Below are 20,902 nucleotides of genomic sequence, written 5' to 3'. Positions count from 1 at the left end.
TAATAAGTTCGGAATCAGGATTATATTATTTCCGTAAACATTTACATAACGGTACGTAATTCTTTTTTCCAGCAACCTACACGAGTACGCTCAGCTGTACTCAAAATTAGTACGCCGGTCGTGTTCCGTGTGTTTCAGTGCGTATTTTACACGCCCTATGCTTTCCAGCACAAGTACACTGTACGGACTAATGAGAAGAACCACGTACCTATTTAATTGGGCACGAATGGCGGACCCACATTTTAACGTTTACATCATTCAGAGAACGTTTTTACCAAATGAGCAATTTGTGGGGTTAAACTTGCAATTTTATAAAAAATGAACTTTAAAAAGGGATACACGATTTTACACGGAATGGAATATTGCTTATATTACTGAAATCATTAGCATACTCTTTAGAATGTACGAAACCTACTAGTATCTATAATGGGACTCACCTTCGCTCATGAAGTAGGGTATCCGAAATCTTCCCGATAGCACCCGATCCCTCAAGGATTGAAGAGTGGAGCCGTCGAATGGTAGTGCACCGCATACCAGCACATATAACACTACGCCGAGACTCTACAAAAAAGAAAAAAGTTACACATTGTTATTTTTTTTCTGTTTACAAAGAAGGAAAGGTATACAATGCACTCTACGTAAGTGTTTGCAGATTATAAATATCTATTAACATCCAGATACTCTTAGAATTCGAAAGTTTGGTCACGGATGCAATCTGGTAAGAGCGGGTACTATGTTTATTTTCTTCAATTCAATTTAAATGGGACCAGAGCAGTAGGTGCAATACGAAATTAACAATTAGTTTAATTTACTTGGGATATCAATGTAAGAAATGTTCACCTAGAAATACAATACGGATTTTCCTTAAAAATCGCAATTTGTCCTATTCAATGAGGTATTGTGATAAAGAATAATGTATGTATAAATAATTCAGTTTAATAAACACTTCGGGGTATTTGCGCGACGTCAACAAGAATACTAGCTAAAATGTAGCGAATAAAGCGGTGTTATTGCTTTCCGATTTATATTGAACGTTATATTAAATCCCGGGGGAACAGAACTTGACGGAGGTCAGTCTTTTCAAATAATGTTGACGAAGGGCTAGTACAAAGTGTGATAAATGCACAAAGGCATCAACGGTATTTTAACAAATAGGTATAGAAGATATCTCGCAAAAAAAGTGAATAAAGTATAATAAAAGAGTGTCTAAACATATATTATGGCTATATGCGTGGTGTAAAATATAAATCAACAATGTTTCAAATTTTGCCTGTATCGATATCTTGCTAATACTGGAAATTACTGAACCGATTTGAATGAAAATTTATCACACGGAGTACCGCGCCGACGCAACCAAACTGGACACTCATTCATAATGTATATGAACCGAAACTGACACCTAATTAAATTTTATACCCGGCCTGAGTTGTTTATGTTGAATCGAAAATCATAAAAAAAATATATTTATTTCGCTCAATTTAGCAAACGTGCGTCAAGCCGTTCATCATCGAGTAAATTACCGCTCGACAAAAATATTATTACATTTCAGTACGCATTACGTGCATGAGAACTATTAAACTATTTTGGTCAGATCTGAGGACCTTAACCTTATTAAATTTTATTATTACCACTCCTCAATTTAGAAGTTATTTCTGTTACAAATAATTATACTTATTTGTGGAAAGGCTATTTTTATTCGTCGCAAATAACCGCACATCCCATACATTTAGACATATTTTCGCCGTAAAAGGTTAAAGGTGTTTTACCTTTTCCCTGTATCGGCAGCTTATCGTTCACTCACGCTCTGCAATACATCTATCTGACATCGTCAATCGCTACGTGAAGATAGATTATGTTTGCACGACGTTAATATTGTAGTAGCCTTATCAGATAGCCAAGTGAAAAAGGTAAGCGTACACACATGTCAATAAGTCTTGCGTATCGTGTCCGAAGGTCTCGAGCTTAACTAAGCTACGCTTTACAAATAATGTTTTTGACACCATTAGAATCAATACGTAAGAACAAATATGGTCATAACACTTAAATAATTTGTGTCATGTTGCATGTCCTAGATATACTATTATTTACAAAATAAAAAGAAACTCTTAATATTAAAGGTTTTACTAAGGCCGTCTTTACCATATTTTCAGGTCAGAACACGACATCCAGAAATTACGTATAAAGGTTTGCTATACGCACTCTATTTACATGTTCTAAGAAATAAATATCCATACCCATATATCAATTTCAGGTCCAGTATATCTCTTCCCTTCGAAGACCTCGGGAGCAGCGTAGGGCGGGGAGCCGCACCACGTCGCGAGGAGCTCGCCCGTCGCGTAGTAATTGCTGAATCCGAAATCTGCTATCTTGATATTCATGTTCGCATCCAAAAGCAAGTTTTCCGCCTAAATGAGAAAAGTTAGGTCAATAATGGGTATACAATTCGCTTGAAGGTATTATTATTTCTAGGTACTCGAAAATTAATATATGAGTTGTAGACATATCTCTGTATTATTCATATTTCATTGTTCATGTAATAAAGAGCTCTCTGCAATATTTTCTAAAGAGAACCGTTAAATAATATTAATAATATTTATCAATGATCTATATGTTTTAATTTGCTTCAGTAAAATAAGTTTCTTCTTGATATATTACCTTGAGATCTCTGTGAACAATCCGCCTTTCATGGCAATATTCCACTGCTGAAAGAATTTGCCAGAATTTTCGTCTTGCTGCTTGTTCTGCCATCCGACCATACCTTGCGATATAATCTTTAAAGGAAAGAAAATAATACGTTAATAAAACCTATTAGGGTTTTTATGGTGTTACCTAATGGTAACAGTTTTAATATAGGACATAAAATTCTTTATTTAAGCATCTAATTTATCTAAGTAAATCCTGCAAATATTCGCTCATATATCAGTCACCTCATTTTTTCCCGTAACATTTTACGATTAGGGTGAATTTTTTAGGTCACTGCTCAGCCTAAAAGCAAAGAAAAAGTACGTTCATATGGACATACTCATTTCCCCAGATGTATCAGAGCGGAGATCCAACGCATTTCACGTGGATATTTCTTACGCCACTCATAACTTTCCGCCTTCTAGGTTCCACCTGCGCTCCGCTCATTTCCTTGTGTTGCTTTTACGAGCTATGTATGTGTTAATACATGTCCCGAGGGTTACGGCTTATACTCTACATTTTAAAAATATATTACATGCAGTATTTGCTTAATCTAAAAGACACACTTTTAAAAACTTCACATACTTGTAAGGAAGAATATAATTAACACATAGTAAAAGCAAATAAGTACCTAAAGTTTGTGTTGGAATATAATACATGTCCCGAGGGTTACGGCTTATACTCTACATTTTAAAAATATATTACATGCTGTATTTGCTTAGTCTATAAGACACACTTATAAAAAGTTGACATACTTGTAAGGAAGAATATAATTAACACATAGTAAAAGCAAATAAGTAGGTACCTACACTTTGTGTTAGATTTAATAAATTTGCTACCTTGCTAGTTACTTGCATAGTTTACGATTTCTTAACGTATTTTATTTTTTATTTTTATGATATTCACTCAATTCATTTAATCGGCACAAGTTAATTTATTAAATAGTGTACCTGTATTTAAAATTACGACTAAAATTAATCATAATGACATAAAATTAATTAACTGTGAACGTACCTATACGTTTTTTCTATAATTTACGTAACCTAGAATAAATTATATACAATACTTTATCATAATTTAATATTACTTCATAATATATCGATTATATGGTATTTTTCCCACCAATACACACGGTGTATGACGTAGACAATTGACGACAAAAAAACGTGTGGGTAATCATTTATACTCTTATCATTTGTGACGTAATTTGACCAAATGCGTGTGAAATATTACATACAGAACTAGTTTCGTTTTTCACACAATTCGTCCAAATTTATTTATAGTTCCATTTATAACAAGAATTCACAAATCACAGTTTCATTTATTTAATAAATTTTTTTAGTGACTTTAGGTGTATCAATTATTTCTTACATGTGATCCACGTTTTTGTACTTAAATATTTTTCTATTATCATTCACTAACACTTTTCAGAAATATATGTAAGGTATTACAAATTTATATGGAAGAACGTAGAACAGGGTAGTAGGTAAGAGAAGAAGACGCGGTGCAGTAAAATAAGAAATGTGTAATTATTTCTCTTATTTTCATTTGAAAATTCTCTACTGAGTTATGTATTATCAAATAAGGTAATAAATTATGTAGAGCATAATATACATACTCGTTTTTCGCTAACTAAACAGCTTCATTTACCAAGATTGTTTTCTTGAATATAATGAACATCCTATTGCCTCCGAATCAAGTAAATAAATAATTGACATTGACTTTGGCTAGTACGCAATAATGGATTTTTGCAAAAGGTAAGAAAGCGGATGTCTGCCGTGTCCCAACGTCCTGCCGTAAAACCTTTGATGTTTCGCTTTGCGATCACGTTCCACTCGTTTACGTAATCATGACGAACGTCAAATGATTTCATCTTCGCCGTCCGGACTTGTTAGAAAGTCCTTAGTCTATTTGTCCCTTTGTAACACGATAAGGGCTGATTCAATTTCATACTTTCGCTTTCGTGTCATATTCTACTTATTTACTTAATCATGTTTCAAGATTATATCATGTAGACCTTTTTGTGTTACTGTATTTAGTATTTTCCGTTCGTTATTCAGAAATAGCATAGAAAACGTAGATTTGGTTGCACCTGCTAACAAAATTCCGAGCTAATAATAAACGTGATGTAAACGTTAGGTACTTGATTGCAGGTTCAATGTATACGTGCTAATGTTGGAAAAAACCGCTTATACACTTATTTTAAAGATCTTATACCTCGATTTATGGCCAGCGGGAATGTGGAGTACGACAAACCCCATTTCGTCGATCACTGAGTGAATTTTGATGTTCGCGGTAAACATGACGAGCAACCACAACGAAGCTTATCGGGTGTCGTAAATAAGTGATTTAATACTATTGACAAACTCCGTCTTTCCTCGCCTGCTTGTGTAAATAACTGTTCAGTCTGCGGCAGGAAATTTGTTTCTCAGATCGGTTTGCGGAGAAGACTTGAAAATCTTATACTGAGACAGTATATCTCTTCATGAGTAAACATAATAAATTATATCAGATTGATTTTCTATGTATCTACTACATAAGACAATGTTCCGGTCAAAGACATCTCTTATATCGGTCACCAGTCGCACCAGACACAGATAAGAGTAACAAAAAGTAGCTGCCAACAATTTGGGTCTTGACATTTTACCACCGAAGACTTTCAAGTAAGTTCATTCGATTCATTAATTTCTAAGTCGGGTATGACATCAGTGCAGGTGTAAGAGTGCATTATTCATCAGTTACACCGTCGCATGTCGCAAGAAGTATTCGCTGCAGGTATTTATGTATGATATGCATCTCAATTCGTCTATGTTTCTTCGAACTGAATAGAGTTTAACATACGAATTGGAAATAAATGAATATACATACATGTCTTAATACAGTTAATAAATCTGTTTCAGAGCCAAATAGAAAGCCACGTATGCGGGTTCGTGACGAATACTGAAAAGGTCCCTGAATAAATTTAGTCTAATTCCGCACATATCTACGTGGAACGTAAAACATCAAGGTGTTCTTGCCAAATTTACAAAATAAGATCCAATCTAAAATATAATACTACAAAAGACTTAAATTAACGTTAAGACTGTGCTTTATAAAAAGATAAATTAATTGAGTTATCGAAAACGATCAGAAGAAGTATGGAGTGAAAAAATAATCAGGAGACATCAAAGATTTTTGACGAATGGGAAAGTTAATTGAAAATGCCGCCGTCACAAAGACACAAATCCGACGGAGTATAATTAATTTAATTGAAAATCGCAAATTTGGCAAGTGATTACGACTGTCGTAGTTGGCGAGTCGTTGACGCAACTACACATTTGGGGTTTCATTTCCGTCACCAAAATATTGATCGAATAATGGTCCGCGTCAATCAGGGAGATTAGTCAATGTCGTTCAGTGATGTAAGGATGGGTGATCACTCGTCTCACCCAAGATCACAGGGTAAGACGAGTGATTTGATAAACTTTGAGTTAGGGTTTTTAACTGGTATTCATGATTATTCTATATTTCGTCTGATATTTTTAAGTGCTTACATCACCGAATCCGTTCAATCTATGAGAAATTATTGGGACACGGCAACCAGCCACTAAAAATGAAGAAGGTATCTACTATCATACGTTTTGGGAAAATATGGTAAACGACGCCTGGTACCTAAAATATTCTCGTAAAAGAAGAGGCTGGTACGCCAATTGGTTTTCTGTCGCATGTAGTCAGCTGTGCGCAGAATTGCTTCCCTCCAACCCCTCGAGCCGACCCGGGTATAACGGGCCCAGTGACGTCACTGCAACCCCGCTTACGTCATAGACAAAACGACCGTGGACATCCTTAATCGATTTGGAGGTTTTCGCCATTTCATTACCGTTCCTTTACAATAGTTTCCGATTGCATATTCAACAAAAATGCACAATTTGTTGTTTATTAACAATGCTATTAAAATTGAATAAATTTTACTCGTACTTATGAAATACTGTGAACAACACCGACGTCACATTTATTGGTTTATATTAATTTTGAATACGATAATTTTACTTGTGGGTGTCTTAGTAATGTCAAGCCTTATTAGGGGCCTATACATGAATTGTTGCGTAGGTAGAAGTTATGTGAATTGATTAATAAACTTATAATTATGCGAAAATATCAAATATTGTGCGGGAATCGCGTACAAATAAATTGGATCTCAATTTAATAGGTCTAAAAATATCGAATGTACGCCTAAAATATTACAAGAGATCGTCGTCCCAGCAAAGTATAACAGGCCTGTAACGAGGGTCGGCCTGCCGCAGACACACGATTAATTATCTTTTTTAACATCCACCACCAGAACAGTTATGGACTGTGAAACAAGAGTTTATATTAAAATAATTTGGTCTCTACAGAAACTATTTACAGTTATCGCATATCTTTTAAAGGGTCATATGTAGGTACTAGGATTATCTAGAAGAAGCCAAGTTAAAGATCTACTTAAAATTAAAAATCTACTAAGAAAAAAAGATTCAATTAAAGTAAGATTTTGTTGCTATGCCTTTTTTAACATTTCGAATTGAACGTGACTACTTTTTACCGACTTCGAAAAACGAGAAGGTAGGTACTCGGTTGTATGTATTTTTTTACTTTTTAAATATTATATTTACCTGAATATTGTATTGTTAAATATTCTTATTAGATTTGCTATTTGATGTTAGGATGTTACAAATAAATACCTTGAATCACATATATGCGGGAAATTCATGTGAATAATATGCAAAGATGCAAAACGGCGACCAAAAAAAATATTCATTCGCAATTTGCATCCAATTATTATTTGTCATCGTTTCAACAAAATACTTACTAACAACATAGTTATGACATAATTATTTACTCAAGTCGATTACTTTGCTAACATACGATCTTTAACATTCATTGCCTTTTGATCGAAGACCTTCTCTTCATGCAGTGCAGATATTATTAGAGTGAAACGTAACTCAATATTATGACATGGCCTACTCTGTCGCAAATAGGGATGTAGGTCCACGGCTAATTAGGTATCTTATCTTCTAGTAATTAATATGATAGTGTTGTCATAATGGAATAATTAACAGGAAATTTGTAGAGCGTAAACATGCCGATATTCCGTTTAAATAACAATATTGTTTCTAAATAAACTGTTTATTATTCTACATATATCAGTCAGTCAGTATTGTTCAAGGTGCATTCGAGTTTGTTAATTGCTGCATTTTATTTATTTTATTTGTCTTTATCTTTGAAATAAGTTGAGGCATTTTACCACACGATGCTATCCTTCATGGATAATCAATCGATAATTCGTGTTTATTACCAATGAGAATTACTACAAATAGATTTAAAATATAAAGTAATTCTTACCAAAAATCTCTCCTTTACTCGCGTATTCAGAAACAATGTAGATCATGTTTTTCGTCTCCATGACCTGAAAAGAAAATTAAATTTACTGAATCATATAGTTTTAAAGTGTTACAATTTATTGATGAAAATTTTAAATACGTATTCTACATATTGAGTTGATGTTGAATATTGGTAAATACATTATAGTTAGCAATTGGAAAATTCCTACTACGAAGTTGAGGTCTTGATTAAGGAAAAAACTATCAACTGCAAACTATTCTTTACCTTTAACCCCAAAAGTAATTGTTTCATAGTCCTAATCTCCAAATATTTATCAGAACTTCGGTCAACTTCGAATTATTTTGCAAATATCGTAGTTAATTCGCATTAAGTTCCAATCAAACTCAATCAGAAACAAATCCCAATCAAGTAAGATTAAATATGTTCTTGTTTCTATTATTATCCTTATATTTGTACAAAAAGCTATTTTTTTCTTCAATTGAGAAATTACTAATTGCTTATTATTCCGTTACCTACAGTGTAACCCACTTACTATTTAAATCAGAACACGAAATCGCACTTCAATCACGACGGATTCGTTCCGAAAACAATTCCTTTTCCGACGAATTTCCGTCACTCTTCTATAATTCTGATTCAGCAATTTTAATAAGATTAGATTTTCATCGGGTACTGATTTAAACTCTTCACTTTTGCTACGAGTACTAACCCGCTTTCGAAGAAATAAAATTAAATTATTGTCATCGCTATAAGTCTATATTTTTTCTAGTATTAACGTTGTTCCATATTCTATGCTCAGATAACGATCGGATTAATTATTATTTATGCATCAAAAAACACAAGAAAAATATCAAAAAAGTTCTGATGTTATTTCCAGAATGTATTTTTGCCTGTGATACTTTTTTCAATAATAGTTGTTATTTAATAATAAGATGCCTTTTAAAATTTGAAAACTGTAAAGTACATAATAATCAAAAAATAAAACAATTTTTCAAACAATAAATCACTAATATCTGTCACTATAAATGAATAATAATACAAGAAAAGGACTAATTACATTTGACCTTTTTCTCACAAAAAGTTTGACTTTGATGCCTCAAGCCAGTTCATATGCTTTGCGCGTGTTATGTTCTAGACGAAATAAAGGTTATATAAGTGGTAAATTAGATAAAAACTAGTCAAAAACCAACAAGTACGTAACGGTTACATCTTTATTTGCAAGTTTAACTTAATATATTAAGTCAGTGAACTCTACATTGCACGCGTTACATTATTCTAGAACATATGTTAGTCATTTATGGAATTTAACCATTGTTAAACATAACAATTGCGGTAATTACGTAAGAATTACTATTAATTTACGAATAAACCCAGATACTCCTATTATTCAACTCCCACTTTGTTTTTATCATATGTAAATAAAATGAATATTTATGTCCACCGGATTCCACGAGTTTAATGAGTATTCCTGTTCCTTATCAATTATTCAGTTGAGACCCAATGTCAACAAAATGCGGTCATCACAACAAAACAATACATAATATTATATGTATTGTACCTGTTATTTTAACTCGATTCTACAACCAAATATGTTGCTCATTTGTTAAAACGCTACGTAATTATTTAGGAAGTTCTTACAGGTATAATTTCTGTAGACATATATTTAAGAAGGACGATTGCAGAATATTTATATTACTAAGTATTTAAAAAATGCCATAAGTATAATACAAGTATTCAAACATCAAACATATTTTGAAACCTCGAGACTTTAATTGCTTAGTTTCTTTTAATTATCCTTTTGTGGCTTACAAAAAATACGTTCGAATTTCAACAATTCCTTAAAATAAACCACAAGAATGCTACGGATTAATCACAGACTCTACAAAGAAAGGAGATTGAAATATCTTAATTTGTTCAGAGCTGGAATACCAGTGGAGGCTTAACTTGTTTCACATTTCCTGATCCAATTAGAAAAAGCAATTTGGAGTTTAAGACGGAGTTTAAGATTTAAGTGTCAATGTCACTGGAGTTATAAGTCTCTTTGATTGAAATAAAATGAGATTGGCGAAATATCAATTCGTATTATCATCCTGTTAATTTTAGTCGGAGTTTTAAATCACCGTTAATGTGCAAAGGTATGTTTTGAAATCTTCTTACAAAATAAAATAGGGACGGAAAGTTTTGAAGTAGACACTTAGGTTTATATAGTGTAATGCAGGATGGCAGTCCATGCGCTGGACGGGCGATGTATAAGTTGCGAGAAAAGTTTGGACGATTAAAGCAAAACCGAAGAGGGACGTAAATAGAAATATAAGAAAATAGACGAGTCATAAACAGGAGAAGGGGAAAGGATGAAAAAGGTGAAATCTTCCAGTCACAAAATAATAATATCACATATTACATATCATTATTGATCGAGGGATGGGCCGTCTCTATAATCATAGATCACCTCATTTGGATCACACTGGCCAAATCGTTAGACTTCAAAATCTTAGATTATAATTTTTTTAAACAAGTAAGTCTCAAGTAAGTTTCCTCACGATTCATCTCCATGAAAGCAAATTTTAATTAATTTCTAATACGAACATAACTACGAATTAGAGATCTAGATTCGAACCCCTCATCTCCAGCGTCGCCGAATTACAAACCAGCATCACTACTTATATTTTGGCTAAATCGCATATATTCTGAACAAAATGCAAATTTAACGGCGTAACGCACATAAACTTCGTACATGTTACGCCATTCGTTTTACAAAGTAGTGCAAACTGACTTCCGAGCCGCGCTCATGAACTTTGCAGCGTTAAACCAGAACATTAAACCAGACATAAATATCTCGTGAATCACACTCACTCAGAGACGAGCAGCTGCTAAAAAAATAAAGAACCGAAACATTCGAACGAGTCGATGACTAAGCAACCGATTCATTCAATTCTTCAACATTTGCTTAAAGGCTCTATTTGAATAGGTTGATCATGCGCTATTGTATTGGAAATGTAAAGGTTTTATTTCTGATCAGTAATACTTGATTTAGATATGCAAAATTGTATGCTTGAATTTGAAGTCCGAATGGAAAAAAATATTTTTTACCTTTTTAGGATTTTTGAAATAACTAGCTTTACCCCGCTGTTTCTTTCAACCATTTTGTCACCTCATATGGAACATAGCGTGACGTAGACCAAATCGATCCTTAATAAATGACCTATCAAATTGAAAAACATTTCTTCAGTTCTGATTAACAAACAATCTCTTTTGCTGTTTAATAGATGTTAGTTTCCATTTCTCCCGCATTCCATTAATATTCTATGAAGATCTACAATTTTACGACTGTCTGTTTAGCTGTCTTTTAGCCGGTAGGAATAACATCTACACTTCCGCGTTTTAATGCAGATTTGTTTGTGGTTACGTTGTTTGTTTACCATTCCATTGTAATACGATCCAAATTTTCCGCGGCCTTTGTATGAATAATCTCGATTATTAGTTGAAGTGAAATACACAGTATGAATAATGGTGTAGGATATTTTACGAATTTTACTATTATAAATAGATACAAAACTATACCTCACTAAACACATAATAACATAATTCACATAAATACAATATGTAATAATAATACAATGTAAAAGATTAGCTACAATAATAAACCATAAAATTGCGTATTATTGAAAACATTTATCGCTATTCATAGGTAATCAAAGAATCGGGACCTTAAAATTTACTAAAGTTTAGTGCATAATTTGCTTAATTGTAAGCTTAAATCATTAACACTAATGTCCGAAATTAATATCCAATCCATAATCATAGACGACAAGCAATCTAAGATTACATGCAATCGATCTCTGATCTACCTGTCAATAACATAAATTAAATAATATATTATTAGATCTATGTCAATGTCAATGTATAGTAATGGTTTAAATTAATCCCCATTTGAGATTGAACTTTATCCACATATTATTATATTGGAAATCACGCTGTAAACCCAAGCACGCGCATTTGATTATGTAATGGAAACATCTCATTTACCGGAATCATTGCTTCCGCGGTTAAGACACGAATACTACTTGTTTGAAGCGCCATTCATGCTGATAGAAATGTTTGTATACAAGACCTTCGATAACTTCATTCAAGATTTTCATAATCAACCCAGTGTTGTGCCATTGCTGGGCGAGTCTCAAGCCAGATCCACATTCAAGAGATTCTCACGAGATTCTCGCGAGAACACGAGAAAAACCCCTTTTTCGTATAGGCTCCAACATTCTCCCGAGATTCTCGCGAGAATGTGGAGCGGGCTTCAGAATAAAAAGGACTTAGAATGTGACCACCACGCTGGCCAAGTGCGGTTTAGTGGACTTCAACCTTAAATAACTTTTTTGGAGAAATCTTGAAGTTATATGTTTCATTACGATATTTTCCTTTTCAGTTAAAACATGTGATAATTAATTTCGAATACGGCACATCATTTAAGAAAATTCACTTAATTTCAGCAGTCATATACCTTTGTTCTTGCTCCAATATTTTCCTTGTCATTATATCATTATATATTATTATAATCGTAATATTTCCTTATAATCATTTCAATTAATAATTACTATGATGTTCTGACGATGATCTTCACTTATACATAGGCTGATTAAATAATAGGGGATAACCCCAGTTTATCTGTTAGTATATTATGATGATGTATGTATATTTAAATAAATGTATATGATGATGATGTATGTATATTTAAAAAAAATAAAAAATAGCAGTTTATATACAAATAGTATCGGTTGTAGGTACTTTTATTACCAGCTAGCGATCGTTCACGAATTTTAAGATTAAACTATTTATGATAACATACTCGTAACGCAGTACCTACTAATTATTTTCGAAATCAGTTTAAGGTCATACACCCGTCTTGTTAATTTAAGACAATTCAAGACCTTGTACTTGTATTCTTGTGACTTGACTCCTAAGTGATGCTGTCCTAATACGTTGGTAAATCTAAATATATTTAACCTCTTACAAATTGCCCTTGTTGGAAAGCTTGAAAAATGAAAACTTAATTTTAACTGTATTTATTTGAAATTATATTAATATTAAACACAGAAAGGGGTATAACATTTACGAGTATTAAAGTTAAAAGACTTACATACATGTTTTATCGACGTATGTACCTATTCATACAATCGACAATATACATAAATCAACGTAGGTACATCTTAATAATTACTCAAACAAGGACAATATCCAAGAGGAAAATTTATAAACAGTTATCATTCCATTGGCTCACTTTCGTCACGTGCTCTTAACTTTTATTTTTATGCAAACCGTCCATCAACGGAGCTGACTTATGTATACAAGTACGAGAGACACGTGATGAAATATGTTTGAAATATTCCGCGAAGTCAAATACTAATAAATCGATTCGTACAAATATGGTTGATTGCCACCATATTAGGCGACATTAACACGATGCAAATGATTGGTTATATTTACGTGTAGATTTCCGACTGAAGCACGACTGCCATTAAAGTAATTAGAAATGTCTTTTTAATTCCACCGAGAATCTCTTTTTAGTAAGCCGTAACCGTCTGCTTGGTAACGGGATGACGTATTCGTGTGTTGCAATATTCTTTAACTAACGCGTCCTTAAAATATTAAAATAATATATGAAAAAAATGTGATTTAAATTTTTTGAATAACTTAAGCGTGTTTGTATACTAATCGATTATGTAATATTGATTTATAAATTTATCTAATCCATCGTGGTAGAAAAAAGTTTTATAATAAATAATTAATTCTTGATTTAATGCCTAATGATTTATAACGCTGTTCAGCTTCAATAACAAGAATGTGTAATTAAACAGATGTACCTACCTAAACTACAAATAAAATAGGTTTGTAAAAAGTATCATATAGTCGCTTTAACTAAAATTCTGATAACATCTGATTTATGATATTAATTTTGTGTTGCCATATACCTAACCCGAATTGATTAACGCGCTGATAAGCTTAATGCGTTCACCTATATCGAAAGAGACAAGTTAATAATAACTACACTTTCGCTAATATGTATCATAACACGTTACAATATGCAATAATAGACGTTGTATAACGTATACAACCGATCCATTACGCTAGAGTTAACCAGAATACAGGCCCCACTGCCTGATACTCATAACGCCTTAATAATTAACGGAAATGGAAGAGGAAACAGAAAACAATTGGCTATTGTACTAGCTGCTGTCTGTTACACGAGCTAGCTTCGCCTATGAATTTAAAGAGAAATCGATGTAATGAGAACGCGTTTTTTGTGAAATCAGCAAAAAACGAACAGGATAGAAGTATTTCTTTTATAATAGAAAATATAGAAGTAACAAACAAGCTTGCATTCCAAATCATAATAAGTGGTCCCTACCGCCTATGGACATCTATAATTAATCCCAGATAAGATTAGAGTCCGACCTGAGTTTGATCACAGATGCGTCTATACACCCGACTCAGTTGGGACGCCTCCGATAAGTAGGTATGTCTCCATTCTGATTTGAGGTCAGTAGGAAGCTTTAACTAAACCATTAGCATAGTACTTCTGTAAACTAAAGTAAAACTAGACTAGGACTGTCTAATATCAAAAGCCAAAGGCGAAATCTTGGTTAGTGATACAACACAGTCTAATAAAAATACAGTTATTTCATGATTGTTGTACAATCACAAAATGTGCCACGAAACAGAAAATTGCTCATATTTCTTCATCAGTTGTGTGCATTCGTGAAATATTGGTTCCGTGTCTTGTAGCTGTTAGCCCCAGTTTTCTAATTTACGAAATTATTTATTATGTTATGATTCGACGATTTCACGAAATAAATGTATAATATGTTAGAATAGTCGAATTGTTTTTGTCTTGACTGCGACGGCTTGCTGAACTAACGTCACTAATAACTTTTCTATTTTAAGGGATGGATTGAGGCACATATTGGTAAAAAGGTTACTTAGTTCTAAGGGTCCAAGAACGCTACAATACAGTTATCTTACATACCGTTAATAGCATAAAACTCTAGACACCAATAGCCACTAACATAATATTAGAAAGACTGCGAAGACTGTCTTGTATAGAAAATACATAAAGAAAGTACAATCCACCTCCAGTTTATCCAATTTGTAAGGACTCTCCCTAAATATGACTTAACATGATAAGGACCCCATTCCCAATAAACGATTATAATATACATACAAGTATATACAGCCAATGTATAAATCGTCAGATTCAATGACTGAAACGAAATAGAAATATCAATTTTCTCCTTCAATTACTTTATCAGGTAACACACACATGTTCCGTACTGAATGAAGCTAAATATACATAGAGCTCCACCAGCGTGACACCGTGATTTCACGTGACATTTAGTATCTAACACAACTCGACTCATGTTCACGATAACTGTGAAAGTAATGTTGTGCCGTTTTTGTCGGTTCAACAACTTCAGTATTATCCAAGTCATATGCAGTTGAGTCTAACTGTTAATCGCTGGTCAGCTTCAAACGGAATTTTCCGAATCATTATAACTAGTAACGTGATTATGCTTAATCAACGTTGTGAGTTGGTAATTATGTATTTTACTGTTAGGAAACCTACTATATAAACCTTTAGGAATAAAATTGCTTACTTTAGATTTAAAAACTATCTGGATCATATATATGAAAGACGCAACAGTACAAGATGTATGCAAAAGGTAGTAATGACTCTTATGAAACTGAAAATGAAACTGAAAATTGTTGAATAAATCACAGTATACGATTTTACTGGTATTTATCCAATCAATCTCATATCCAAATATTTTGCCTTTAGCAAAATTCTTAATAAACAACAATGTTTAATTTTAGCACACGAAATATTACTATTTCACATGTCTAGCTTGTGAATATTTTCCCATAAAGGTTAACCCAACTTGGCAAATGTTAATTTAGTAAATAAAAACAATGTTAATTCACACGAATTTGCTAAAGTAACGGCAACCCCAAATTTCTATTAACACGGTCAACACTAACTAGCGAATGTCCGCAAACGGTATAATTACACGGCGGATTGAACGTAACGTTCAATTGAATTACCTATATTGTTTGCCTTTGAATTACCTATATTGAATTACCTATTAATTGGTTTTTTTTTTCATACGTATAGTCGCTATACAACGACGTTGACGAATACATGTTTTTTTTTTTTGTAAAATCGATAATACATAACTTAAATAGTAATTTCATCGACACTTTATAGGTACCTATTGTTATTTTAAATATTTTTAATCGACAGCCTGCAGGTACTAGGCAAACTATAGCAGTTCAATTAGATTTTGAATGCGAGAAATTATATTTTTAAGTTTGAATTTCCATTTGTTTAATTATCTAAACGCAATTAAAAAGTTATCTCAGTAATCGGATTAATGCATTATCAGTAACAAAATAAATGTGTTGCCATGCTAAATTGGTTTCTACTTTTATTTTACCGACGGCGATTTTTAGTTGCCGAAATACAGGTGTATACGCTATCATAAACTCCTAATATCATATTATCTTTTAACTCACAATGACGTAAATGAGCAACAAACGATTATTCACAGTAAGCTTTATTTACAGTAATTATTCTGAAGCGTCACGCTTATTTATGAGATTAAAGATACTTTGCAGATAATATAAATAAAGGACGTGCGTCAATAGTAGGTAGTTATTTGCACAAAACGTTTGCAACTGATACAGCACTTCATAAACTTAAAGATATATTCCAGTGCAAGTGCAATGCTACGAAATTCATGTTTGTTAGACGTTATTTCACGTCACGATACGCTACGACGTACTCCATTCTGAAGGTCACGGGAAAGTAAACAAAACATGATAATTTTAAATTAAGTAAAACAAAAAAAAATGTGTGATCCAGAATTGCAATAACCCATATTTTTTCAGGATTCATATTTATGTCATAACATTACCATTCAAACTTTAATATACATTATTAATAAAAAAATGTAAGAAAAATAAATTATTTATTTTATAAATCTCCCTTGCAGTGGACGAAGACTTTATGAATTATTGCACATTATTATTAGTGATCGTTGTTTGCGTTGTTAATTGTTTAAGTAAATAATAGTTTACATTTTCTGTTTTGTTGTTTATAGTAAGTAATAGTAAACTCACCTGATAAAGCTTAATTATATGAGGATGGTCCAGCCTCTTCATTATATCCACTTCTCTGTAGACTTTCTGAAGATTGCTGGCGTCTAATTGTGATTTATCTATTATCTTAATTGCTACCTGTAACAAAGAAAAATATTATGACACATTAATACCTAGATTCAATAAATGTATTAACATACCTACATCTAACTAGACTATATCTTCCACGTCGCCATATTAAGTTGGTATCTCAGGTAATATGATTTCCATAAAGTAATGCATATATTTTATTATAAAATTTAATTGTATTGCTATCTTAATTTTTATTTTTATTCATTATTATTTAACGTTTTACTTTTTAATAAATAAATAAATCATACTGGCATAATATTAAGTAAAATTCATAAAAAGAAAATTACAAATGTAGAACACAAGAAAAACAATTGAATGTTTCAAATTTTTACTGCGCAATTTTTTAATACAATTTTTACAATAATTTCACAGAACGGCGAGTGTTTTACAGAAATAAGGAACTTTTTATTGTGATTACGTTTTGTTAAACTATTAACTGGATGTGATGTGGATGTGAGAATATCACTATTTCTTTCTAATATTGATTTAATTGAATGTGTGCTAGATGGTAAGTACCTAGAAATTAAACAAGTTTGTTTGTTTGTGTACCGGATAACCGAATTTAACGAGAAGATGCTCGTAATGTCTAGAATTTTCCGAATTCTAAGATAAATGTTTATAAACAACATAAACACAGACGATCGCTAGCTCCATCAATGCTCAGTTCTACAGTTACTAAAAATTAATTTATACAACATCTTTCTAAAAAATGTATGTATTTTATCAGAATAAATTCAACAAAATAATAAAAATATAGGTAAGAAGTGAGAAATTATATAAAATTTCTAGACTTTAACGAAAAAAGTCGACTCGTCATTTGCTTACATTTAAAATTGTACTTTTTTAAAATAATAGTGTTGTGTCATTCATACATTTAATATTTTACAATAATACAATCGATCATAGAACAAAAGATTTCAAACATTATACGTAAGTATTTATAATTTTCATTTCATATTTATTAACCAATTTTACGATCGAATTAATTTTCGAAACTACTTTTTGTATAATATCAGATTTGTGTAAGATGTTCGTATTTACGTATCTGTTGACATACATAATTTCAATATGTATGTATGAGTAAATACTAGTAAAAATAGTAATGACAGGAAAGCGTACGCATCGCTTTATATGGCGTGTACAAATAGACAAGGTCGCGCATGTTAATCCGAATCGGACGTGTGCATTTTTAATGTTAGCACTGAGCAGCGGAACAGTACTGTTATTCGGTGATTGCTGTTTCCATACAGACAAAGAGGCGCTGACGTCAAGCGAGCGTCACTTGCGGCCGATTGAGCCAATTGACGTGATTGGGCGACCTCTCCGCCGACTCAATAAAAAGGTTCCATAGGAAAGAAAGCCATTTGAACGGACGTGAACATTAACAGAGCACGTACCGCTATTGTTACGTACCTATTGCAGCAATTTTATAGCGAGAATGGATCTAGAAGTACTTACAATTGTTTGTATTGTACTGTATTTGAAGTTAAATCACAGTTTTTGCGCAAAATAAATGTATATTGAAGCATAAGCTGCTATATGCCAGATAACACTTATTCCGATTCCCATCTTTCATTATTCGAAATCGTGTGCGTTTTACAAGTTAATTATCACTCCAATAGTAACGCAATATTATCGTGATATTTAAAGCAATAATATGAATGTAAATCTACACCAAGCATAACAAACCTAAATATTATTGTATTGATGAATGGAATTTCAATTTAATTTTAACGTCCCTAGAAACAACTCATAAATTCGTTAGACATGATTTTATGTATCGTGACGTAAGCTACGTCCTATATTACGAATCGATGACCTTACAAGTTACGTAATCGGTTTACAATGGTGACAAACACACAATGTTGTTTGTGATCATAGTGCACACACCAACATATTCATGCACATAGCACGTGTAACACGTTTTCTGAATTTTGTATAGTTTCCACCTACCAACATTTCCAACATGAGTTTGCGCAGTTGAATTTTTGCTAACAATACAAATAAATTGGCGAAAAAGGGTCATCAAGAAAATATCTGAAAATTTTGTAGAGCCAAAAAGCCGTCATTGTAATTCTTGTATGTTTGTGTGTTTCTTGTAGATTAACGAGTGCCTTTGTTAATACACGCCTATGATTACCAGACAGTGTGAGTTGCATAATTTATGTTAAGTAGGCACCTCAAAAACGTCATACGAAACATAAAGTGAATGAACCATTGTAGCACTAAAGTTTCGTAAACAAAAGACCCCGTTAATAGCATCGTTGATAAAAAACGGAGCACGCGTGTTTGCAGAAATATGAATCGAACTGGCGGTCAGTAGTCCCGACATTGGCCTCAATCTGATATCATCATTACGCACATATCTTTACGTCAGCAAGACCTTAGGTATAGAGCATCGTTTATGCAAATGGCTTATTCACTTAACGTCTTTGATTACATTGCATCTCTGTTAATGCTAACCACCAATCATTATTGTCATATTATTGCCCTACTATTAATATCGTCGGCAAATTTACTAAGGTTCGGACCACATTCGTACAGCCAGATTGCCATCGCTACTAAGTTATTTTCAACTACTGTTCAAGCTATTTTATTCAAAAAGTAAGTCTGAATTGTTGGTACCTATATTTCTATACGGTTATTTTATGGTGTACCCACAAGAATGTTTGTGACGAATGAAAACATCCGGAAGTTACCGGCAGTTAACACAAAACAATGAATCATATTATGTACTATTCCTACCATAGAAAATCTTTGCTTCAATGCAAAATGTATTGCATTTACTACACTATAAAAACACAAAGAAACACAATATTTCTATGCATAAAGCGTTGCTAGAGAAACTTTGTTATTCATATTATTGTTTTCTACACAAGTTAGAATTTATGATAATTGTTTTTATATGTAATATTTAATAAATACCATACGACATCTTACCTATCCAGTTGTGGAACGTACTTTAAATGTACTCGACTCGTACTTCACATTCTACAAATCGCTACTGTGGTCGTGAACATCATTCGCAATATCCATTACAAGAACCACACGTTATTTGAATAATATATTTTACAACTTACGATTCACTCAACTTTATATTTCAATACTAAATTCAATATTTAACACAACATTCAAAGCTATCTTTCAGAAAATATACCTGAACAGCTTTAAGAATATACTGCACTGCAAAATACATTTTTGGTTGAAAAGATATTTAAATGTGAAATGAGATTGAAATAAAATTAAATACTACCTACCGTACGAAATTCTTTTCCTTAAAAAGACGCAAGCTTTTGAAAGCTCTGCGCGTTCCACGGAACGATTGAAGCATTAATATGATTTCCATTTGTAACGTGAAAATGTATATTTTGCAGTATTTGCGACGACATCAACTTATTATTAATATATTTTCAATTTTTCGTTTTTGAGGTTGGAAAAGGAAGCTCTTGAGCAATATAAAAGTAATATAGTCGTGAAAATATTTGCTATTTTAGAAAGTAAAAAAATCGTGCCGCTACTTTCATTTGTAAACTAGATAAGTCAGCCAGTATTAGCGAACCAATTAACGAATAATTCGATG

General features: G+C 32.5%; 1 protein-coding gene across 1 annotated transcript in view; it reads right to left on the bottom strand.

Annotated features, from left to right (window-relative positions):
* Sik2 (Salt-inducible kinase 2) overlaps positions 1-20,902 on the bottom strand; it is a 50,238-nt gene that overhangs the window by 14,131 nt on the left and 15,205 nt on the right. The window contains exons 2-6 of the mRNA XM_073088738.1: positions 17,212-17,328; positions 8,044-8,107; positions 2,656-2,771; positions 2,235-2,405; positions 438-561 (exon numbers count right to left, since the gene is read on the bottom strand). Of these exons, the coding sequence (XP_072944839.1) occupies positions 438-561; positions 2,235-2,405; positions 2,656-2,771; positions 8,044-8,107; positions 17,212-17,328 (592 nt within the window). The remainder of the gene's footprint in view (positions 1-437; positions 562-2,234; positions 2,406-2,655; positions 2,772-8,043; positions 8,108-17,211; positions 17,329-20,902) is intronic.

The sequence above is a fragment of the Epargyreus clarus genome, unplaced genomic scaffold, assembly GCF_041222505.1.
Source record: "Epargyreus clarus isolate Ecla_fem2 unplaced genomic scaffold, WU_Ecla_fem_2.2 ptg000001l, whole genome shotgun sequence".
NCBI lineage: Eukaryota > Metazoa > Arthropoda > Insecta > Lepidoptera > Hesperiidae > Epargyreus > Epargyreus clarus.
This window is presented reverse-complemented; position numbering and strand designations above follow the sequence as displayed.